Raw genomic sequence first — 24809 nt, 5'->3', positions numbered from 1 at the left:
GCAGAGTTAGAGGAGAGACATCTTCCATCTGCTGGCTCACTGCTCAGATGGCCTCAGCAGCCAGAGCTGGGTTGGTCTGAAGCCAGGAGCTCCATTGGGTCTCCCCTGTCGTGCTGGGTGCCAAGTACTTGGCTCAAACCCTGCTGGTTTCCCAGGCAGCCTGGACTTGAACTGGTGCCGGAGCCACAACTAACTGTAGAATGTGGTCAGAAGCACTTCATGCTGAGGGGTTCGTGATGCCCACATTACCCAGGTTCCGGCTGGCTGGTGCCAAAGCAGAGGCCTGGTGAATGGTGGGTCATCCTAGAGCGGCAGCTACAGAAAGAAGGACTTGGAGAAGCCATGGGACATGGCTGAGCAGTGATCTGATAGGGGACTGACGGCCAGGTTGGCTGTGGCGGCTGCAGGCAGAGGAGGAGAGGGAGATAGTGCATGATGAAGTGTGCTGAAGGAATTGGCCCTAAATGAGCAATGAAAGAGTCAGAGAAGCTGAGCATGGCATGTCTGCCCTGTGCTCCAGGCTGACCTTAGGATCAGAGACAAACCTCTGCCAGCAGACGGATGCCCGTCCCCTGACATGTTCTGCTGAGAGTGAGGGTGAATGGACATGTGACAGCGACAGCCGGTGGGCCTGTGGTACAGCCTCGGCTAGAAGACCCAGCCCCCGGGCAAGCAGCATATGTGAGAGGCTGCAGGTCCCGTGGGATGTGAGACGAGGCTGGGGGCTGGTGCGGTCGTGTCCCAAGTCTGGTATCCCAAAGGAACACCGGTTCAAGTTCCCGCTGCTCAACTTCCCATCCAGCTCCCTGCTTGTGGGCTGGTAAAGCAGCAGATGGCCAAAGTCCTTGGGACCCTGCACCACAGGAGCTCCTGGCTCCTGGCTTCAGATTGGCTCAGTTCTGGCTGTTGCAGCCATTTGGGAAGTGAACAAGCAGGTGGAGGATTCTGTGTCTCTCCTTCTCTGTAAATCTTCCTTTCAAATAAAAGTAAATTAAACATAAAAAGTTATAGAGTTTGTGCACATTTCAGAGTGGAAGAAATAAACAGCAGCTGCAGTGGAAGACAGCCCCACAGAAAGTGGTACAGGGCTCCCTCGGGAGGAGGTGCCCCACAAGTGGAAGGGACAAAGCTTTCCGGGGAAACACTACGTAAGGAAGTGAGGAAACCTGCAGACTGAGAGAAGATGGCCAAGTGGCAGCTTTACAACAAGCCACCGGGTCCCCTGGGTGGGAGGACGGCTGGGTGCAAGTGGGGCAGGGCCAGTGGCTGAGTGAGACAAGAGCCAGAAGTGATGGGAGGAACACTCAGCAGAGCAAGACATCCTGTATGGTGAGCGTGTCCCCGAGTTCCTGGAGAGGCAGGCTGCCAAGTGGAACGGCACAGAGAAAGTTTCCTAAAAGGAAAGTGGGCATTGATATGAACCAGCTGATTTAGAGAGGAGCAGGCTCATGTGATAGGTGCCCGACCTGGCCAGCTCTGGCTGATCAGGCACAGTTGGCCACAGCTGCAGCCCTGCCTTGCAGACGATATGTGCCTGGGAGCCAAGTGCAGTCTGTTCCAGCTTGGGTGGCATGACTCATTTACAGCTGTGCCCAGAGACTGTCAGAACTTGTCAGGTGGCTGTTTAGTGGGTTCAGGGCGGCAGCTACCTCTGGAGGAAACTTGGGTGTGTGTGATGTTGCTCCTCTGGAGGACATGGGTCACAGCTGACCATGCTGGTACCTAAAGGGCTTCTAGCAGGACGTGGCCCTGCCCTCTACCCCCGCCTGTTTCTGTGGGCTCTCAATGGTCACGGCCTCCCACTGGTCTCTGCCCTCCTGCCTGGGTCCCAGGCAAGGCAGCCTGTCTGCCAGTGGTCTGTGGTGGTCTGCTGGTGGTCTGCCGGTGGTCTGTGGTGGTCTCTCCGTGGTCTGTGGTGGTCTGTGGTGGTCTGCCCATGGTCTGCCGCTGTTCGGCCTGCTCTCCTGACTGCAGCCTTTTCTGGGTCCACACACTGTGCCTGCCCAGGTGACGGGACATGGGAAGGTGAGGCTGACCCCAGAGCCACAGTCCCCTGTGGTGTGGCCTGTTGTCTGAGGGGCAGTGGGGCTGCTGGGGGTGAGGTCTCAGGTGGAGATGGACTGAGGACTCTGCCTCTCTGGCCTCCTGGTGTTTATTGGTTTGAAAGGCAGACATACAGGAGTGGTGGAAACACAGAAGTAGAGGAATGTCCCACCTCTAGATTCACTCCCCAGATGGCCACAACAGCCAGGGCCCAGCCAGGCTGCAGCTTCACCTGGGTCTCCCATGTGGGTGCAGGAATCAGGCACGTGGGTCACCCTCCGCTGCTTTCCCAGGTGCATTTACCGGGGGCTGGATTTGAAGTGGAACAGTTGGGACATGGACCAGTTTCCCATATGGGATGCTGCCATGGCAAGTGGTGGCTTAACTTGCTGTCATAGCATGCACACACACTCGCATGGATGCATGCATGCGCATATGTACACACACGTACACACACACACGTCTTGTTCGTTTGCAGGCCGTTTGATGAGCCTGAGCTCTAGTGTTCTCAGGGAAACCAGGGAAGGCAGCAAGTAGCTCCCAGCAGCCCCAGGGAGCAGAAACACAGATGACAGGGTGGCGTGGGGCTGCTTTCTTCTGCTTGCATCTTCTGTGTGCTGTGTCAGCTTGAGTGCTGCATGGCCAGCGGCTCACACACTGTCCCAGACAAGAACCTCGACATCCCTTTGTCCTGCCTGGCCCACAAATGCTGGCTGCCATGGGGTTGCCATCCCTGTCCCTGCTGTGTGGGAGGCAGAGGCTCTTGGCACCTGAGGCAGGTGGGACAGCCCTGGCAGTCCTGTGCCCGCAGCCTCCACCTGGCTGAGGACGTGCTTTAGCTGCTCAGATGGTTTTGTGTTGCAGGATGCAGAGGGCTCCACGTGTCTGCACTTGGCTGCCAAGAAGGGCCACTACGATGTGGTTCAGTACCTGCTATCCAACGGACAGATGGACGTTAACTGCCAGGTAACGCTCGGCCCTCCGCCTGGTGACAGCTGTTGGACAGTCACTGCTTCCCCACTTGTAGTCCGCTGGGTCCCTACAGGCCTTTCAGGGTCCTCCCCACTCACAGACCCTGGGTCCCTGTGACTCTGTCGGGTTCTCTTCCATTTGCAATCCCCTTGTGTCCTTATTGGCCCCGGCAGGCCGGGTCTTCACCTGGCCTAGCATGTCCCTCCTTCACGCACACCTGGGCTGCCTCACTCCTGAGATCTGTGTGTGGATGTCTTCCTTCAACCCATTCTGACCCCGCCATCCCTCAGGGCCATTTGTTTCCTTGTCTGCCCTGTTGGTTCCTATGGTGCTGGCCATGGCTGCCCTGTGTGTGGCTTGCTACCCAACATTATATCTCCCTTGCTGTCCTGACAGTGCCAGGAGGAGCTATTTTCCCCAACTACAGCCTGTGTTGCCTGATCAGTGCCTTGCCCACAGTAGGTCCTGGCAGGCATCTGGCCAGCGTGCTGCCCTGGGTCCTGCCCACACAGTCTGTGTTCTAGCTGAGGGTCCCTCACAGACCCGCTTGCCTCAGCCCAGGTGCTCTCTTGCTGGCTTGATCAGACCCAGTTCCTGTGCTCTCCCTGAGCTGCTTCCTTTCCAGAAGCGCCTCAACTCTGCGCCCAGCTGTGCTAACAGCAAGTGCCTCGAGATCCAGTGTCATCCCATCACTCCCTGAGCGGTCATCCCTGTCGCCCTGAGACCCTGTGACACAGGGTGTGTCGACCTGTAACACAAGGAGGTTGTGACTGGTGTTGAGGAATTGGAGCACAACTTTCAGTTCCTGAGAAGTGTTTTTCTGGTGTGAACAAAACTGCTGGGTCCACTGGATGCACTGCTATGGAAGGAGGGTCAACTTCTCGGACCACATCTGGCCTCGGGTCCCGTGGGCCCCGCGGGGCTCTCCATGTTGCCCTGCCCGGAGCATGTGGAAGAACCATGGCCAGGCAGGGCTAGACGTGTCTGTAGCCACTCCTTGTCCCTGATGCTGTTTTTCCACAGCCCCTGGCTCTGCTCTTGCCCAGAGGAGCGCGGAAAGCATTGGGGTGGGCAGGAACCCCCTTTCTGTGCTGTCAGAAAGCAGGTTGTGGGCATTCTCCACCATGTGGAGCTGGCCAGAGGGCTGTGCACAGCTGTCTGGGGTCCCACATGCCTGCTCTGCTGCCTGTGGCAGGCCTGGAGACAGCCCGTGCTCCTGGCCTGCTGTGACGGGTTTGGGTCTGTGTGTCCTTGTCTGCCTTCAGGATGACGGGGGCTGGACACCCATGATCTGGGCCACTGAGTATAAGCATGTGGACCTCGTGAAACTGCTGCTGGCCAAGGGCTCCGATATCAACATCCGGGACAACGTGAGTTGGCCTGGTCCCTGCTATCCATGCCCCATGGCTTTCTCTGGAGTGGAGGGTGTGTCTGGGCGGGTGCTGGCTGCTCCTCTTCCCTCCTGGTGACCCAGGATATGCCAGTGGCCCGTAGCCTGGCATGCTGCTGCAGGTGCAGATGGCTCTGTATGGGGTAGCTGCCATGAAGGAGAAAGGAAAGTGGATTATTGATGGTTACTTCTGTAGGATCAGTCTGCTCTGGCTGTCTGGTGACTTCCTGCAGAAAATAGGTTTTTAGAGTCAGGTGAGAGGAACCTTGCTCCAGCCACAGTGACAGCTCATGTGGAGGAGGCATGGCCAGGCAGGGCTAGATGTGTCCATGAACATTCAGGATGCTTAGCACTGATGGAGCCTGTGCCCACAGCCTGAGTGAGGGCAGCTGCTTGTGAGTGCAGGTGGAGCCCTGGACCCTCCCTGCTGGCACCTTTTCCCCCTACCCACAACCCAGAGCCTGCTGGGTACACAGTGCTCCTCCTTGGGCTCTGTGGCCTGGGCGGCATTCAGAGCCCTTGTCAGTGCCTTGCTGCCTGGTAGGAGATGGAAACAGACAGCAGAGCTTGAACCAGGGCCCTGCCATGGGGCATTCTGAAGTGGGCAGGAGACAGCAGGAACGGTGTCAGGTGTGGTGTGGGCAGTCACAGGTTCTTGTCCTTGGGGCAGCTGGAGGCTCAGTGACAATGGGCAGCTTAGGGTTCCTCGGGTGTTTGCCTCGTGGTGTTGTTGTGTGTAGCTTTGCAGGTGTGTGCATTTAGGAGCCTCCTTGATGAGTGTGTGCCCATGGGCGTATGCGGGAGCTCAGAGGATGCCCTGCCTGGCAGTTCCAGTGGGCTCTTTGCACCACTGATGGAGGAATCGTGGCCCCCCTAGTGGTTCCACTGAGCTCTTTGCACCACTGATGGAGGAATCGTGGCCCCACTAGTGGTTCCACTGAGCTTTATGCACCACCGACGGAGGTGTGGTGGTCCTCCTAGTGGTCCCACTGAGCTTTATGCACCACCGACGGAGGTGTCGTGATCCCCCAGTGGTCCCACTGAGCTCTTTGCACCACCGACGGAGGAGTCGTGGTCCCCTAGTGGTCCCACTGAGCTCTTTGCACCACTGACGGAGGTGTTGTGGTTCTCCAGCTGTGTTTAGTTTGGGTTGTTTGCTGAAGCTACATTTGGTACATTCTAGTCTGGCTCTGCCTGGCTTTATAGCACCATGAGAACAGCTGCACACAGCTTTGCCACATATGTGTCCCACGTTGGGACACTGGACGTTGGCTGCCCATGGCCTTGTGTCATCTGTGTTCCACGTTAGGACACTTGGAGGACAGCTGTCCATGGCTTTGCCATATCTGTGTGCCACCTTGGGGTACTTGGAAGATGGTTGCCCACAGCTCTGCCAGGTCTGCGTTCCACATTTGGGCACGTGGAGAACAGCTGCCCACAGCTGTGGTGGTGGCCTCTTCTCCCAGTGCCAGCATCGGTGTCTGCTGTGATTTGGGGAGCTGGGTTCTCTGCCCTGTTTCTGTGGCCGTCTGGTGACCTCCTGCCAAATATCAAGAGACACAGATGCTGTCATGTGGGGTGCTGGTGAGGCTGGTCTTCCCATCAGCAGCCCTGAGCCTGGCTCTGGGGTACTCTGCGGGGTCAGTCCCACTGTGCGGGATTTGGGGCTGCCTGTACTGAGATGCGTCCTGTCTGGGGTTGGGCATTGATTCAGAGCCTTGGTGTTGTCATGTGGCTACCCTGCCCTGCTGGATATCCTGGGGAGCCATTGAGGTCCAGGAGCTGGGCAGGCTATGGCTCCGTGCTGCCAAGGGAGAGTCGGCAGGGGAGGGGGCAGGGCTGTGTCTCTGGAGTGGGCTCACGGAAGGGCTATCGGCAGGGCCTGTTGCAACTGGACTGCCCCTAGGAGGAGGCTCTGGGTGAGTGGGCACCTCTCAGAGGGGTTGCACTGATGGAGCGCTGAAGGAGAATGCCCTGTGCAGGGGTGCGGCTTCCAGACAAAGGCTGCCGGACTAGGATCCAGGACGGGGCCCAGGGCAAGTGCTCGGTCAGGAGGGAACATGTTGGCTTTTGTCCTGTTGTCTCTCCTGCTCACTGAGCTGGAAGGCGTGGAGGGCGAGTGCTTGGGAGCCAGCTCTGCGGCGAGAGCCAGAGCACCTCCCTGATGTGCTGCCACAGTTCTGAGTCACTTCACAGACATGTTGTCGGTGTTTTCAGACCCTTCTCCTGTGAGAGGGCAGGCCTTCTCCTGTGACTAACCTCTGGTTTCAGAGCACTTGGGATTGGTGATTTCTGCTTGGGTGCTGCAGCCCTCGATTTTCTTGCCTTGATTTTCATCTCCTGCCTGGTTGCCATGCTCCTTTAGCCTAGTTGGTGCCCACCCCAGCTCAGAGGGCGTTTGGTCTGTGGGGGACAGGGAGGGTAGGCCCTGGTGCAGCGCCACCTGGGAGCCAGAGCTGCCCTCACTGAGTTCTGCTTGTGTCCACCAGGAAGAGAATATTTGCCTACACTGGGCAGCATTCTCGGGCTGCGTGGACATAGCAGAGATCCTGCTGGCCGCTAGGTGTGACCTACATGCCGTGAACATCCATGGAGACTCACCCCTGCACATCGCTGCCCGAGAGAACCGTTATGACTGTGTGGTGTGAGTGTGGTGCTGCCCCGGCGGGCTGATGCTGGCCTGTGTGTCCCTGGGCGGGCTGTCCCTGGCCTGTGTGTCCCCGTACAGGTTGACCCTGGCCTGTGTGTCCCTGGGTGGGCTGTCCCTGGCCTGTATATTTCTGTACAGGTTGACGCTGGCCTGTGTGTGTCCCTGGGCGGGCTGACCCTAGTCTGTGTGTCTCTGTACAGGCTGACGCTGGCCTGTGTGTCCCTGAGCGGGCTGACCCTAGTCTGTGTGTCCCTGTACAGGCTGACACAGGGTCTGCTGCTGGAGCAGGGCTTTCTCCATTCAGGTGCCCAGCTCCACCTTGTGGCTTGGGCGCCCTGTGGATGGGACTGGAGACAGTGGTGGGGTGCAGGTCCTGACTGTTTGGTCTTCTCCCCATATGTCCTTCACTCAGTCAGTGTGGTCAGGAGCCCGGATGGCCAGGGACCTGCAGCCGTGGTCAGCGGGGAAGCTTGGCAGGGACCCAGTCTTGAGAAATCTTGTGACACCCCCTCCCCCACCTCCACATGGTGGTCTCTGTTGTGTCTGCATGTTGGACCCATGACCTTTGGCAGCTCCCCGCGAGTCAACTCTAAGGGCAGTGCCCCTTGTTTGGACCTGGGTTGGGAGCATGCCTCTGGGTGCTGCCTCTGTGCCCAAGTCTCAGTGCTTTTTCTCCATCCTTTGTATCCCTGAGGGTGAATTTGAAAGAAAAACCTAAGAAATGGGGCAGCATCCCCTTTCCTTACCCCTCCTGCCGAGTAGTTCGGGGGACATTGGGGCTCTCGCGTGCCGGTTGACAGCGGGCTTCGTTGAGCTGTGACCGTCGTGCCGGCTCCTGGTTCCCTTGCAGCCTCTTTCTTTCCCGGGATTCAGACGTCACCTTAAAAAATAAGGAAGGGGAGACGCCACTGCAGTGTGCCAGCCTCAACTCCCAGGTGTGGAGTGCCCTGCAGATGAGCAAGGCACTCCGGGACGCGGCCCCCGATAGGCCTGTCCCTGCGGAGCGGACGGTGAGCAGGTGAGCTTCCACGCCAGCCCTCCACCTGAGGTTCCCCCCACCACCCTACCACCCACTACCCACCAGGCAGTGTCACTGTGTCACGGTGTCACTGCCCACGGCGCCCCCCTGTCCCAGAGACATTGCCCGAGGCTATGAGCGCATCCCGATCCCCTGTGTCAACGGTGTGGACAGTGAGCCCTGCCCCAGCAATTACAAGTATGTCTCCCAGAACTGCGTGACGTCCCCCATGAGCATCGACAGGAACATCACTCACCTGCAGGTTGGTGTGGCCCTGGAAGGCTGTCTGCTGCTGGCCTTGGGGAGAGCCCCCCTGCAGTCTGTGCTCCCCGTCTGGCCTGAGGTCAGCTGTGTCCTCCACACCCCCAGACCCCCGTGTCCTGCTGCCACCAGTGAGCATGCGGACTCCTGCCCATCCGTCCCCTTACTAATCACCCAGCTCTCCCACCTGCCTGCATGTCTCTAGCAGCCCCTCTCCCCGGGACCCTCTCAGGGCCTCTTTGGCAGCACAGCACTCACGGATGTGTGCCTTGTTCCAGTACTGTGTGTGCATCGACGACTGCTCCTCCAGCAACTGCATGTGCGGCCAGCTCAGCATGCGCTGCTGGTACGACAAGGTGAGGCCGCCTTGGGGCTTCAGAGTGGCACGGAAGGGCCCTGCCCCTCCACGGCTCAGCTCTGGCTGCTCTGACCACTTGAGACTGCTACCACCTGGGGAGATGGGTGGCAGTGAGTCAGGTGGGGCAGGACTGGCCAGGCTGCTCTGAGGAGGGTCCTTGGGTGTGGTGTGGGCTGTGAAAGTCCCTGAGGCTAGGGCCAGCTTCCTTTCTGCTCAGCCATGTGTGGCACTAGGTGGTGACCTGGCCTGGCCACCATGGAGAAAATGACGTCTTTGTTGTTGGTGTCTTGGGAGCAGTCACAGCCTGAGAGATGGAGGCTGTGGGCTCAGCAGTGACCAGGGAACAGGGCAGGAGAGGGGCCTTGGGGGCCACAGCAGGATGGGACTAAGGCGCAGTAGCAGATGCCAGAGAGGAATGTTGGGGATGGGGTGAGTGCTGGGAAAAGGGCAGGGGCAAGATTATAGTGTCCCCGTGCAGGATGGGCATGAGCCTTCTGAGTCAGCCCTGACCGCAGCAAATGCAACCAAAGCCTCAGGCAGATCTAAGCCCAGGCTGCCCACACGCAGCCCTGTGCGTCCAGCCCAGCGTTAGGGGCAGTAAGGACCATGTCCTGTGTGACTGGGGCTTGTGAAGCAGCCATCAGGACAGCCAGGAGCCTTGGCCACCGCATGAGGTTGCTTGCCGGGTCTACCCCAGGTGGGAGTCTGACCAGAAAGCTGTCTGGGTTTTGTTTTATTTTTTAAGATTTTCTGTTTTAAAAGATTATATATTTTTATTGAAAAGGCAGATTTTCAGAGAGAAGGATGTTCCTTCTGCTGGTTCACTCCCTAAATTGTCTCAACAGACTGAGCCAGGCTGGTCCTAAGCCAGAACCAAGAGCTTCTTCCGGGTCTGCCACGGGGTGTAGGAGCCCAAGCACTTATGCCAGTGGTTTTATTTTTTTTAAATATTTATTTTATTATTAAAGATATATTTATTTTACTTGGAAAGTCAGAGTTACAGAGAGGGAAAGAGAGATCTTCCATTCCCTGATTGGTAACAGTGGCCACAGATGAGCCATTCCAAAGCCATGAGTTTCTTCCAAGTCTGCCATGTGGCGCAGGGTCCACGCACATGGGCCAGTCCCTGGTGCTTCCCCAGACGCCCTGCAATGGTGCCAGCCCCATTTGGGCCATCGTCAGCTGCTTTTCCAAGCACATTAGCTGGGAGCTGGGTCGGGAGAGAAGCAGCCAGGACTGGCACAGCAGGTGAGACTTCACCTATTATGCCATAGGAGCAGCCCAATTGACTCTGCTCTAAAAGGGGTGAGTGACACAGACTTGTCCACTGGATCGGGCCAAAGCCAGGAGCCCGTACTCCATGCAGTTCTCCCCTGTGGGTGCAGGGCCCAGGCACTTGGGCTCCTAGATGGGCTAGCAGGGGTCAGGCACTTGCAAGGAGGACCCACCCTGTCAGTTTGTGGCCATTTGGGCTCTTGGTGGCACACACCCTTTTCTGCCCGCAGGATGGCCGGCTCTTGCCGGAGTTCAACATGGCAGAGCCACCCTTGATCTTTGAGTGCAACCATGCCTGCTCTTGCTGGAGGAACTGCCGCAACCGTGTTGTGCAGAATGGCCTCAGGTGAGCTGGGACCCCTGCGCCATCCCGTGTGGGGTGCTCTTCTTCAGAGACACCCCCCTGCTGTCATTGACAGGAGCCCAGCTTGCAAAGGAAGCAAATGGAGAGCCAGTGGGCAGACCTCATCCCAGGTTTAAGGCCCCTCTGTCATCATGGGGCCTGTCCCCAGCGTGCTGCTGCACCTGCCCATGTGTACAAGGTGTCCCGGGGCCAGGGCAGGCTCTGACAGGCCCTCAGAGAGCTGCAGTGTCCCTGTGCATGGGCCACTGGGCCCTCTGGCCCCCTGGCAGAAGGGTTTCCATGGTGAGGTCCACTTGTGGTCCTCAGCCAACTCAGTGCCCACATGCAGATCAGAACGTGGAGGCAAAGGCTGCTTCCATGGGTGTCACTTCCTGGTCAGCTGTCGCTGTGGCTCCACTGCACGTGGCTGGCACACAGCTGGTGTCACCCACACACTGACTGTCTTCCAGGGCGAGGCTGCAGCTCTACCGGACGCAGGACATGGGCTGGGGTGTGCGCTCCCTACAGGACATCCCCCTGGGCACCTTCGTCTGCGAGTAAGTGAGACTGCGGCTGCCCGGGTCATTTGCTGTGTCCTTTCTGAGAGCAGGGCCTGGGGTCCCTGCCTCTTGTCGGTGCTGGCCCCTGGCCAGTGCCTGAGCCTGTCAGAAAAGCCTGTTTTTATATCCTCGGCTCTTCTAAGGCCCTCTGGAGGCTCCAGTCCACATAGTGACACGCTGGTTGTGGCCTTGGGCACGTTGTGCAGGCACTGTTGCTGCTGAGGGCCCGAGCCCTGGCACCCCAGCGCGTGCTGTCCATAGCTCGCAGCCTTACCTGCCTCCCCTCCCGCAGGTATGTGGGCGAGCTGGTCTCTGATTCTGAAGCAGACGTTCGGGAAGAAGACTCTTACCTCTTTGACCTTGACAATAAGGTAACGTGTCCGACTGTTGTAGCCAAGGGCAGCTGAGCTCACCCTGGCAGGGTGTGTAGGTGTTGGGGAACCAACTTTGCTGAGCCGTATGCATGCACAGCTAATGTGTGCTGAGCTTGATACCACCTAGCTGCTGTGCTCCCCGTGCCTGCTCCCGTGAGCACCGGCCCTTGCCCGGCGTCCACTGCCGTGCTCCCAGTCGCCTGGGATTCTCTGGACAGTGGGTCTGTGCAGTCTCTGTTGAGTGTTTATTTTTCCAGCAGATTTTTCAGATTTTCTAGGTGGTTTTATTCACTGGACAAAGTGAATCAAATTGCAGCCTGGTGTTTTTTGTTTGTTTTTTAAGATTTTGTTTATTTGGAGGACACATCCCTGAGTAAGGGAGCAGTCCACTGCCTGGGCCAGGCCGCAGCCAGGAGCGCCATCAGGGTCTTCCACCAAGTGCGTTGGTTGGATCAAAGTAGGACAGCTGAGCCTTGCATGGGCCCACAGGCTTGACCCATGGGGTTCGACACCCGCCCTGACAAGCGAGTGAGTGCATGGCTTTCAGCTTATACAGCATCAGCCAGGATGGTTGCCCATCTTAGATCTGGAGCGTCCCTGGCCTCGCATCCCCCTGCCTGGGTGTGTGTGTGTGTTGGAATGGGGTGCCGGTGAGCCCTCTGTAATCTGTGTAGCCCTTGATTTTCTCTTCTAGGGTGTTGCCTGGGGTGGGGTCCCTGGGCCATGTTGCAGGAGCCCCCACCCAAGGGGCTGCTGTACCTTAGGGTCATCTGCAAGGTCTTTGACTTGGGGCTTTCCTCGTCACCCCAGAGGCTATGAGAATGTCCTCATGTCTTGTTTTATAGAACAGTAGCGGCTGGGGCCAGCATTGCACAGCTGTGAAAGCCTGTATGTGTGAACCTCACATAAGTGTGAACCATACACATATGTGGACCTTACATGCCTGTGGACCACACACGTGTGAGCCTTACACGCTGGTGGACCTTACATATGCATGAGCCTTAACACACGTGTGGACCGTACATGTATGTGGACCATACATACACATGAGCTCACACCATACATACACATGAGCTCACACACATGGACTTTACACACCTGTGGGACTATGTGATGGAGCTTACCTGCGTGGGTCATGCAGATGGTGTGTTCAGCGTGCCTCTCAGGCACCTGAGTCCCTGTGGGTGGACATCCTGTCTGTGGAAGGAAGGACAGGAGCAGGCGTTTTCCTGGGAGTGCCCTCAGCAGTGGGCGGGGCGCATGTGAAGCTTGGAGCCAGGAGCTCCTTCCAGGCGGATGGATGGGACCCATGCGCCTGACTTCCTGTCTCCCTCTCGGGGTGTACCTAGCAGGAGGCTGGGAGCTGCTGACCCTGCTCAGCCCCGCCCTGGGGCCTCTGCTCCCTGGCCTCGTTAGCCATGGCTGATTGATTCTGTGTACTCCTGGTGTGACTCGTCATCCTATCATCCACAGGCTGCCCTTACCCTGCAGTTCTGCCTTTCCAGGAGTGTCGCTTCTCTCTGAGGATGTGAAAGCCACGCACAGCTCAGTGCCTCAGGCCCGCGTGCAGGGCTCCCAGCTGGACCTGCTGAGGGCTTTCGGTGGAGGCTGAGTTGTGTTGTCCGCCAGGAGGTTGTTCATGTCTTCTTGCTGTGTTGAAGTACACGTGGTGTGTTCCAGCACTTTCCAGCTGTTCCCTTTCAGTGAGGACTGGCTTTGCCTTATTACATTGGGTGTCTTCCTTCGCTATCTAATGTGTAGCTTTCCTCATGAGGGGGTGTCCTGCCTCTGTGGAGGCTGTGTGAGTTGGGTGGCCCGCGGAGTTGAGGGAGGCAGCAAAGCACATGTGTTGACCTGCGCATGTCGGCCTGGCTCTAGCAGCCCTGGATGAGCCCCACTGGGGGCTGTGTTGTTGGGTGGATGTGCTAGGATGTGTCCTCGTGTGGCCCCTCAGGATGACTGTAGAACAGTTCCCTCCCTTCTGAGTTTCCGAATGATTTGGGCAGATTGGTGTCAGGCCCACGAGGGGGATTCTAGCCGTGCAGCTCGCTGGGCTTCTCAAGGGTGAATTCTGTTACTGTGGGGTGTCAGGTCTGTGCTGGTACTGACTGCTGTCCCTGTTGGTGTCGGTCTCACCTCTGTTCTTAGCCTGTTTGGGTTCCAGGTGGCTCCCAGGTCTGTGGCTTGCATGGGGAGTGAAGGGGGAATGAAAGAATGACAGAGGATGTGGCCCCCGGAGCTCTTGCACCTGCTCTGGTTGTGCCTTCACTGCCGGCCTTCAGCTGTGGCTGTCTCATCAGGAGCTCCTAGCAGTCTGCTATGTCGAGTGCCTGCTAAGCAGGTGGCTTCCCTGCAGCAACTCCGGGGCTCACCACTGTCCACACTCTGTCCCACACAGGAATGTGCTGAGGTGCATCCTGAGCCCTCTGTCCCCATGACCAGAGCAGTGTCTGCTGGTGCCTGTGGCCGCCCCTCAGCCACAGTGACGTTGTCTGGGCTGGGATGACTGCAGTGGGTCAGGGGCAGTTAGTATTTGCCCCTCCAGGGTCCTAGCAGCTGGCACCAAGTCCCAGAGGCGTTTGGTGACACCTTACTGCTGCTCACAGTTGCATAAGAGGCTATGGGGCTCCTCCCCAGGTGCAGGCCTCGGGCACTGGCCTCGGAATGGATGCTGCCAGGATCCCAGCATCGGGTCCAAGGTCACAGTCCCATGGCCCCTTGCTGCCCACCCCAGGTGAGGCCCCTGGCCTTTCCTGGGTTCAGGGTCATAGGTTCCTTAAGTCTTAGCATGTCCACAGCACCCCAGAGCCTGCAGAGACAGAAGCCCAGACCGGACTCTCCATGCAGTACTCCACCTTGTGCCGGGCAAGCCCAGCTGCCCTGGCTGCGGACATGGGTAAGCAGGGGTTCCCAGCTCCTGGCCTCCACTCAAGGCTGGTTGGTGCCTTGCATCCGGCCCTGCTTGGAAAGCCGTGACTGGACTCTTGCAACACCTCCCTGGAATGGGCCTGGCACAGGCAAGGCCGGGCAGTTGACCCCACTGTAGTGGACGTAGGCCTAAGATTCAGGGCCCTCTCCTGCTGCTGGGCAGCGCGTTCATCATCTGGGTTTCTCAGTACTTACGAGGGCAACTTGGTGTGTGTGTGTGTGCGCGTGCATGTTGCTGGTGAAGGGCACCTGCGGTGTGTGTATCTGAGGACAACCTCCTTTGTGGCCGTTGTCCCACAGGAAACACCAGCTGCTCACCCTTGAGGCCCCACTGGGCTGCAGCTCTGCTTGGTAGAGCTGAGGCCCCTGGCTGCACTCACTAAATATCACTGTTCACTGAGATCCCTCCTGCTGCACAGGGTCAAGGTTTCTCATCCTGTCTTGCCAGCCTGTCCTCCCTGTCCCCAACCCCTGCTGGACTTTGGCACTGAGGTGCCGCTGGACAGGAGGCCGTGCTCTGCCTACTGGGGTTGTCGTGTGCAGCTCTGCTTGTTTTGGGGGCCAGGGCTTGGCTGGTTAACGGGGTCCCTCTTCCAGCGAGTGAATCTCCGACACAGGTGCTTGCTCTTATGAGGATTTATTGAAGGACAAACTAATTACATAACATAACAAAACAAGAAATCCAAGTATAATACAGAAGGACAGTAACTACAGCATATTTACAGGCTTCCTCTTCTACTATTACTACTACCACTACTCTACCACTACTCCTCTTTGTTCTTCTTCTTTGTTCTCTCTCAAACTTAGGTTAAAACCCTATCAACAGCCAATTCCAACAGGGCTGCTTGGCCGCGCATCAAACACACCAATCACAGCCTTGATCACGCACACACACACCAATCACAACGCTGATCACGCGCACACCATGCAGACTGCATGAGACCTTGAACCAATCTTCTGCAACTTCCTAAAACTTGTTTACTGCCTTTGTACCGTGAGAAGACAATAGCAAGCGCCATCTTGGGGCAAAGTCCCGCTCTCCACAATTCCCCCTTTTTGTTTTATTAACTAAGGGATCCTGCCTGTCTTAGGTGTTCCAAATTCAGCTTCCCTTACCCGTCATCGGCTAACCACCTGGCTCCTGGCGCCTGTCTTAGGTTGGTAAAGCCTTATTGGATACTTACCCGTCGTTGACTACCGATCCAGCATGTTAAGCCATACCTTAGGGGAATCATTCTTTTGGAGAGCGAGAACGGCTTGAGCCAGGACCTGCTGTTGCAGGAGGTTCTTACGCGATTGATTCTTGGTATACACATACATTCCACAATTGCAAACACACAAAAACACTAAACCACCAAACACACAGCTCAGAAAAATAAACACTCCAGAAAAATGATGCGTGGCGGTAGGGCTAGAGAAGAGAAAATCCCACCATCTACTATTGGAATCATGCTCTATAGCAGTCTGCACTTGGAGTAATTTGCCACTAGTTATAGTGGTGGCTACTCGATACTCTTCCAACTGTTTTTCATTACGCTTCAAATGATTTTTCAACTGTTCAGAATTTTGAAGGATTTGTGCGATGGGCAAAGAAACAGTAATTGATGGCAGAGGCAACACACAAGGCGTCCAAGAAACTTGAACATCCTCCACCAGATCAGGCAACAGATAAAAAATATCACCAAACCAATAAAGAACCTCAAGGTGCTCAATGCACCCAACAAAATGGAGAGGGTAATCCCATAAATGCCAATTCATCAGACCTAGCATTAGCCAAGCAAATATACTGAGGCTTAACTTCATACAACACAGAATAATTAGCTGCCGGAAACACAGTAAAATGACATACATTAATAGCATGTGTTAACAAACAAGGCTCTACAGATTGAACAAGACCATTACACACTGGACCTCCATCTGTAGGAACACAATCTTGCAGTTGAAATGTAACATTATGCTCATCAATATGAGTTCCATCAGTTTGAGGCCTTAGAAAAGTGGAATCAACCAACACAGGTAACACATGAAAGGAACATAGCACTTTGGTAACTTGAGGAAAATAATTAACTGCCATTCCATAACACCACGTCGGGGTACAGGCTTGGCGGTGGCAGAATTAGTCAGCGGGAATCCTGGAGTCCACGCCTCCATTGTCTGAAGAAACATCAGTCCGGTCAGCATCCACCACATCCACAGGTTCATCTTGCTCTGATTTTCTTATTGTTCGCGTTAAACGTTCTGGCACCCACACTGGTCCGTCCGAGTCCTGTGGAAAAACAGAAACTGCACCTCGCGTCCGTCGTAGGACAGGATGCGGGCCCTTCCATTGTTTTGTTAATACATCCTTCCACATCACCCAATCCTTGCTAAAACCTGGGCCTGCTGCGTGACGCTCAGCAGCAGAACGCCCATCCAAATCCAAATTCAAAAAATTAAAAATGTATGTTACTTAGAGCCAATTGATGTTTAGGGCTTTTTGGGTATAGGGAGGCTCCAACTCCCCCTTTTTGTTTTATTAACAGGGCCTTAATTACCGCATGAGCTCTTTCCACCAAGGCTTGACCTGTAGGATTATATGGGATGCCAGTAGAATGCTTAATTCCAAATTCAGAGCAAAATGTGCTAAATGCTTTAGCTGTGTAGGCAGGACCATTATCAGTTTTATAACACTGTGGAACGCCCCAGGCTGCAAAGGCCTGGAGACAATGAGAAATAACATCTTGGACTTTTTCTCCTGTATGAGCTGAGGCAAAAAGAACCCCAGAGCAAGTATCAATAGAAACATGGACAAAAGAAAGACGACCAAAACTAGGAACATGGGTACTCCATCTGCCATACATGATTGGGCATAAGACCACGGGGATTAACCCCAGAATGAGGCTGAGAAAGAAAGGGGACACAATGTTGGCAATGTTTAATAATATTGCGGGCCACATCTCGAGAAATGGGAAAACATTTCACCAGGGTCTTGGCACTAACGTGCCACCGCTGGTGAAAACGCTCTGCCTCTTCCTCCACGGAGAATGCCAGAAGACATCTAGAAGCAAAATCAGCTCTGGCGTTGCCATCAGCCAGGGGCCCGGGCAAATTGGAATGTGCCCGAATGAAGCCCACATAGAGGGGATTAGTCCGGGACAACAATAGTTGACGGACTAAAAACAGGGCTTCATGCACTGTGGATCGAGGCAAAATATACTCCACCATCTCAAGACATCTAACAGCATTCACCACATATAAGCTATCGGAAAGAAGATTTAGGGGCTCGGGCACCAGCCGAAGGGCTAGGACAACAGCAGCCAACTCTGCTGCTTGAGGAGAAGAAGAAGCAACTGCAACAGGGAAAACTTGGGTATCTAAAAGAACTGCTCCTGTACCACCTTTAGCCCCATCTGTAAAGACAAGTCGTGCTTTCTCAATAGGCCTCTTTCTTACCACTCTAGGAAAACATAAAGGAACTTCTTTACAAAATTGTACCTAAGGATGGGCTGGATAATGTGTATCAAAATGTAAGGAAAAACAGGACACCAAAATGGCCCAGACATCTATTGAGATAAATTGACAATAATTTCTTTGGAATAAGGAGTAACACACAAAGTAGGGTACATACCAAAAGCTTCTCGAGCTTTCTCTACAGCTTTAAGAATTACTTGACCCATAAGCTCTGGAAAAATAGCAAGGACCTTAGTGGGTTGTATAGGGAGATAAATCCACACCAATGGTCCTCCTTGCCACAACAAAGCAGCTGGGATGCTCTAAATCACTAAAACTGAAAGAGGTTGTGAAGGATCGCAACGCTCCACCTGAGCTTCCTGAAGCCGCCGCTGAACCAAATCAAGGGCAGCACGCCCTTCAGGAGTTAACGTGCGAGGGGAAGTTAAAGCAGGGTCCCCATGAAGAATCTGAAACAGAGGCTCCAAGTCTTTGGGAGTCAAACGCAGATAGGGATGTATCCAATTAATGTGTCCCAACACCTGCTGAAAATCATTAAGAGTCTTCAAACCATCCACTCTGATATTAACCTGTAATGGGCAACCTGTCGGGCTGTCATTTGCAGCCCCAGATATTTCACACTAGTGCCCTCCTGAATCTTTTCAGGAGCAATATATAGTCTCCACTGTGCCAGTTCTTGTTTCAAGCACACTAGAGCGGCTTGTACTTCATTGCTCTGCTTTCCTGCCACAAGGATATCATCCATATAATGGTATATGCAGAGCTGCGAGAACTTCTTTCGTACTGGGCACAGTGCTTGAGCTACATACAACTGGCACATAGTAGGATTATTCATCATACCTTGCGGAAGCACAACCCATTGATACCTCTGATCAGGGCCCTGATGATTAATAGAGGGCAAAGTGAAAGCAAAGCGTTCAGAATCCTGGGGGTGTAAAGGTATAGAGAAAAAACAATCTTTAATATCAATCACAACAAGATACCAATCTCTAGGCACTGAGGTGGCAAGAGGCACTCCAGGCTGTACTGCACCCATATGCTGCATAGTCGCATTTATAGCACGAAGATCATGTAAAAATCGCCACTTCCCTGACTTCTTTTTAATGACAAAAATAGGTGTATTCCAAGGGGATACTGAAGGCACTATATGTCCTAGTGACAATTGCTCTGATACTAATGATTGGGCAGCCATTAACTTTTCAGAGGTCAGGGGCCACTGCGACACCTATATGGAATCATCTGATACCCATGTGATTTTTAGTGGCTGTCGTTGTCGTTGCGCAGTGGCCCCGGCTGAAAACCCAATCCTGTCCTTTCTGGATGCTGTTTAATTGGAATTGGCTCTATTCTCCCTTGTTCACTTTTGCCTAGACCTTTTCCTGAATAGCCCATATTCTCCATGATATTCCATGCCTGCTGGCTCCCGGCTTGATAGAACTCATTGCTAAGGCGAAGGCCCATAGCACTTAAGTCCTCTCGACCCCATAGGGTCACGGGAATGGTGCAGACATAAGGCTGAAAAGAGCCCTTATGACCTTCACGGTCAGTCCAAGGAATGATGGAAGCACTCTGCTGTGGCTGGTCAGCTATTCCCAGCCCACGGAGGGTCTGACTAGATTGCCATAAGGGCCAATCTTTAGACCAATCGGCCTGCCGGATAATGCTGACATCGGCTCCAGTGTCCAGCAACCCTTCAAAGGGGATCCCCCGCAGCATGAGTGTGGCCAAAGGCCGATCCTTAAGGGAGGCAGACAGGTTGACTGAAGTGTCACCTGAAGACCCAAAACCTCCATCACCTCGACTTGCACCGCGACTTCTCCAGCGAACTAGGAAGAACTAACAATTGGGCAGTGCACTCCCCTGGAGTAATAACTGTAATACCTCTAGGTGAAGAAAGCATAACTTTGACAATGCCTGTGAAGTCTGAATCTATTACTCCTGGGTGAATAACTAGACCTCGCATAGTTTTTGAGCTCCATCCAAACACTATTCCTACTGTACCATCAGGGAGAGGCCCTTGGAAATCTGTCTCCAGGGCTTGTGGGCCCATCTCTGGAGTCAGTACCAAGTGGGAGGTGGCACAGAGGTCCAGTCCCGCGCTGCCAGGTGTGGCTCGGCGAATGACTCCTCCTTCTGTGCCTGTGGGTCCTGGTGCACCCCGTAAGCTCTGTAGGGGCCCCGGGATGCTGGGCCCCGCTGCCCGTTTTTTGGCCTGTAACTTCTGACCAGGGGGCGGCCAATTACATCGGACATCGACCTACATTCATGCGCCCAATGATTTCCTTTGCCACAACATTGGCAAAGCCTAGGTCGCGAAGTCGGTTGAGCCGGCCCTCTCTGGCGACAATCCCTTCTAAAATGCCCCAACTTCCAACATTTAAAACAAACGTGAGTACAACTTTCAGCCTGTCTTTCCTGTCGCATAGCATTCATGATGACTTTAGCCTGCTCTTTAGCCTGAATTACTCCTGCAGTAACTTGGTCATGCACATCCCTACAGAGTTTTATCCAAGTATCTAGTGGCTTATGCTTCCATGGGCGTATAGCCTCACGGCATCATCTATTTGCATTCTCATAGGCAAGTTGCTTTACCAGAGGCATGGCTTGTTCTACATCCGGGAATAATTTCCCTGCCACTTCCATGAGACGGCTCACAAAGTCTGCATAAGGCTCATTAGGTCCCTGAGTCACCTTTGCAATGGAATAACGCACATCACCCTTACTCTGTATTGCCTTCCAAGCTCCAGTGGCTATGTTAGCAACCTGTAAATATAATGGCTCAGGGTACTGAATCTGCTGTTGCTGGCCAGCATGAGCACCTTCCCCTAATAATGCCTCCTCATTCCATGTGGGGTTCCCAGCCTGAGCATTACGGCGGGCAATATCTATTGCCAGCTCTCGGCAAGCAGCTCTCCAAAGCAAGTATTGGCCCGGGGAGAGAGTGGCCTTGGCTACATTCCTCCAGTCCTCAGGAGTCAAAACATCAGCAGCCAGCTGATCCAAAACAGCCATAGTGTAAGGCGCATGAACCCCATAAGAATCCACAGCAATCTTCAAATTTTTTATTAACTTAAAATTTAAGGGGTCATGCAAACGAATTGCAGGGTTCTGGGTCCGGTCCTCTCTAACAGGAAAAATTTGCTTGGCTCCAACAATATCATGCCATGACTGAACCTCCCTGGGCTGCGGCCTCACTGGGCGCAGCCCCCCTGGGAGGATCGGAGTGTGGCCAAGGCGGTGCACTGGGTGCTGCCAGAGGCTCCCCAGGGGGTGGCACAGGAGTCCGTCGGGCCTTTCTAGGCAGCTTTAAGGCTAGCTTCTCGGTGCCCTTGGTCACAGCATCCAGCTCCTCACCCAAATGTTCTTCCTCACTATCCTGACTACTTCCAGGTTCTGCTCTCTCACCAACACTACTTGGCTGAGAAGCATCCTCCTGAAGCTCGCAGAGAGCTGCTTCACCTTCTTGTAACAATTCCTTGAATTTATCTGTCTTATCTACTAGACAAGACTTAATCAGAGACCAGAATCCCACAGTACCCGGAGGGAGAGGTTTAAGTTGATCAGCTTTAGATAAATCCCTTCCGAGATGTTCCCACTGTGGCACATTTAGCATACCCTCTTCTAAAAACCAAGGGGCATGCTGGTGCACTGTTTGTAAAAATGAAAACACTGTTTTTGCCTTTACTGGCGTGCCGTTTTTCTTCAGCAAACTCTGCAAAAGATTCTGCATTTTTTTTTAAAAGATTTATTTTTATTTTTATTACAAAGTCAGATATACTGAGAGAAGGAGAGATAGAGAGGAAGTGGAGCTGCCGGGATCAGAACCAGCGGCCATATGGGATCAAGGCGAGGACCTTAGCCACTAGGCCACGCTGCCGAGCCCCAAGATTCTGCATTTTTACAGAAGACTGCACGTTCCCCATTCCGTCGCTTATTGCGACCTTGAAAGGACCTTGAAAGGATCGTCGTTTCACTGCGAGCTTCAAAAGAATTTTCATTTTTGCCGCAAATTTCAAAAAAATTGTTGCTTTCACCGCGATCATTGGTGTGCACACCCCTGCCGATAGGCAGCTCCCTGAGCTTTTCGCTCAGTTACTTATTTTATTATTTTTTTTCCCCTTTAGCGGCTTCCTGAGCTATCTGCTCAGTTGCAAACTCCCTGACCAAAGGCTCAGTTGAAAACTAATTGCAGCTGTAAGCAACTCCCTGAGCGATTTGCTCAGCTAATTAACTTCTTGGTACTCACCGGCTGACTTTTATCATCCGAGTCACGGCACCAGATAATGGGGTCCCTCATCCAGCGAGTGAATCTCCGACACAGGTGCTTGCTCTTATGAGGATTTATTGAAGGACAAACTAATTACATAACATAACAAAACAAGAAATCCAAGTATAATACAGAAGGACAGTAACTAGAGCATATTTACAGGTTTCCTCTTCTACTATTACTACTACTACTCCTCTACCACTACTCCTCTTTGTTCTTCTTTGTTCTCTCTCAAACTTAGGTTAAAACCCTATCAACAGCCAATTCCAACAGGGCTGCTTTGCCACGCATCAAACACACCAATCACAGCCTTGATCACGCACACACACACCAATCACAACGCTGATCACGCGCACACCATGCAGACTGCATGAGACCTTGAACCAATCTTCTGCAACTTCCTAAAACTTGTTTACTGCCTTTGTACCGTGAGAAGACAATAGCAAGCGCCATCTTGGGGCAAAGTCCTGCTCTCCACAGCTGGTCTTGGCTGGCCATGGGGCCTGTGGCTCACGTGATGTACACAGCGCTTAGACCCACAGTGGGGTCGCCTCCCATGCTGGGTGCCCATGGATAGCCACGCCCTGCCCAGCCAGCAGAAGGCCAGGAGAGACTAGAGCTGTTCTATTGTTGCCCTCCAGGATGGGGAGGTGTACTGCATCGATGCCCGTTTCTACGGCAACGTCAGCCGCTTCATCAACCACCACTGCGAGCCCAACCTGGTGCCCGTGCGTGTCTTCATGTCCCACCAGGACCTCCGCTTCCCCAGGGTCGCCTTCTTCAGCACCCGCCTCATTCAAGCTGGAGAGCAGCTGGGGTATGTATGTGTGGGGGCGGGGGCTGTCCTGGTCTGAGGGAAACCACCCTCACCATCCCCCCACCCCCAGGTTCGACTATGGAGAGCGCTTCTGGGACATCAAAGGCAAACTCTTCAGCTGCCGCTGCGGCTCGCCCAAATGCCGGCACTCGAGCACAGCCCTGGCCCAGCGGCTGGCTAGCACTGCACAGGAGGCCCAGAACGGCCTGCCGGACACCAGCTGTACGGCTGCCAGCGACCCACTATGAGGCTGCTGGCCAGCCAGCCAGCCAGCAGGCTCCATTTAGAAAGGATACTTCCCCCCGAATGTTGGGGTCCTGGCGGGGCTGTGGCCCAACTTCCTGGAGGCTCAGAGGCCAGACCATGCTTCCCCAGCTGGTGGTCCACAGGTGGTGGGGACATCTCAACAGTGTTCGCAGGAGCCTCCAGGACCCCACACCACCTGAGTCACGTGTGTCTGGTGGTGGCTTCTTATTGCAATGTCACTCATTTCTTCTCTGGTCTCTGGCGTCCCTGCTGTAGCCCGGGCTCTATGTGGCCCCCGCGGACGCAATACTGTCGGTCAGGCCTTGGGCAGGCGGATTGCTGGGTACGGGTGGCCCGGCTCCAGCCTGGCCAGTGTGGCAGACACCAGCGTCTCCTGGTGATTTTCACACAACATGCTATGATGGCAAATTAACTGATTTATTTTCTATCATTACTGAACATTATTAGGACAAGAATAAAATAAAACAACCAGACAATGGTGCTGATTCTGCTGTGGTCTCCGCTTACCACGTGAACTATCAACTGTGTAAAGAGAACAAAATGATTTTAGAATCAAATACAGGGCCGACTTTTTTAAAGCATTAGCCCCATAGCACGGATGAATTCGCTGCCGCCTTTTGTGCGGTGGCTGACGGCCATGCGGTTCTTTGGCGTCCACTTTTTAAACCCTGTAACGAGTGCAGCGTGGGGTGAAGCGTTTGCGATGCGGTCATATCTCCTTTCTGTTCAGATGTTTTTGACAGTTTTCAGAGCACCCTTTTGGCTCAGACCATTTCTTGTTCTGTTTTCAATGAAATCAATAATAATAAAAAACAACTTTCTATGAGGTGCCTGTCTGCTATGTCTAAAGCTCCTGGGGAGCCTGCGCATCCAAGTGGGTGAATAGGGAAGGAGCGGGTGAGCACTTAGACCCACAGCACCCAGCCATGCAAGCTTCCCTCTACCACCCCACACACATGACATGACAGTCTGTGTACAAATATGTGTTAGAGTGCACACACGTGAATGCATGAGTGTGTCCGTGTGTTAGTGTGCACACAGGTCCTGGGTGAGTGTGTCCCTGAGTGTGTGTGTGCACACAGGGCACAGGTCCTGAGTGTGTTAGTGTGCACACAGGGCACAGGTCCTGAGTGTGTCCCTGAGTATGTGTGTGCACAGTGAGGGCACAGGTCCTGAGTGTGTCAGTGTGTCCCTGAGTGTGTGTGCACACAGTGAGGGCACAGGTCCTGAGTGTGTCCGTGTGTCCCTGAGTATGTGTGTGCACAGTGAGGGCACAGGTCCTGAGTGTGTCAGTGTGTCCCTGAGTGTGTGTGCACACAGTGAGGGCGCAGGTCCTGAGTGAGTGTGTCCCTGAGTGTGTGTGCACACAGGGCACAGGTCCTGAGTGAGTGTGTCCCTGAGTGTGTGCACAGTGAGGGCACAGGTCCTAAGTGTGTCCCTGAGTGTGTGTGCACAGTGAGGGCACAGGTCCTGAGTGTGTCAGTGTGTCCCTGAGTGTGTGTGCACACAGTGAGGGCACAGGTCCTGAGTGTGTCCGTGTGTCCCTGAGTATGTGTGTGCACAGTGAGGGCACAGGTCCTGAGTGTGTCAGTGTGTCCCTGAGTGTGTGTGCACACAGTGAGGGCACAGGTCCTGAGTGTGTCCCTGAGTGTGTGTGTGCACACAGTGAGGGCACAGGTCCTGAGTGAGTGTGTCCCTGAGTGTGTGTGCACACAGGGCACAGGTCCTGAGTGAGTGTGTCCCTGAGTGTGTGTGCACACACAGGGCACAGGTCCTAAGTGTGTCCCTGAGTGTGAGTGTGCACAGTGAGGGCACAGGTCCTAAGTGTGTTAGTGT

General features: G+C 54.4%; 1 protein-coding gene across 5 annotated transcripts in view; it reads left to right on the top strand.

Annotated features, from left to right (window-relative positions):
* EHMT1 (euchromatic histone lysine methyltransferase 1) overlaps window positions 1-22994 on the top strand; it is a 97994-nt gene extending 75000 nt beyond the window's left edge. For all 5 annotated transcript variants that reach the window (XM_058659734.1, XM_058659731.1, XM_058659732.1 and 2 more), the window contains 11 exons: window positions 2908-3009; window positions 4281-4385; window positions 6895-7049; window positions 7906-8073; window positions 8191-8335; window positions 8613-8690; window positions 10198-10313; window positions 10781-10867; window positions 11163-11241; window positions 22531-22706; window positions 22777-22994. In XM_058659734.1, coding sequence (XP_058515717.1) covers window positions 2908-3009; window positions 4281-4385; window positions 6895-7049; window positions 7906-8073; window positions 8191-8335; window positions 8613-8690; window positions 10198-10313; window positions 10781-10867; window positions 11163-11241; window positions 22531-22706; window positions 22777-22954 — 1389 coding nt within the window. In that variant the 3' untranslated portion in view covers window positions 22955-22994. The remainder of the gene's footprint in view (window positions 1-2907; window positions 3010-4280; window positions 4386-6894; window positions 7050-7905; window positions 8074-8190; window positions 8336-8612; window positions 8691-10197; window positions 10314-10780; window positions 10868-11162; window positions 11242-22530; window positions 22707-22776) is intronic.
* Window positions 22995-24809: the final 1815 nt, after the last annotated feature.

This window comes from Ochotona princeps, unplaced genomic scaffold (genome assembly GCF_030435755.1).
Source record: "Ochotona princeps isolate mOchPri1 unplaced genomic scaffold, mOchPri1.hap1 HAP1_SCAFFOLD_138, whole genome shotgun sequence".
Lineage (NCBI taxonomy): Eukaryota > Metazoa > Chordata > Mammalia > Lagomorpha > Ochotonidae > Ochotona > Ochotona princeps.
The sequence above is the reverse complement of the archived record's forward strand: the minus strand, read 5'-3'. Positions and strand labels throughout refer to the sequence as shown.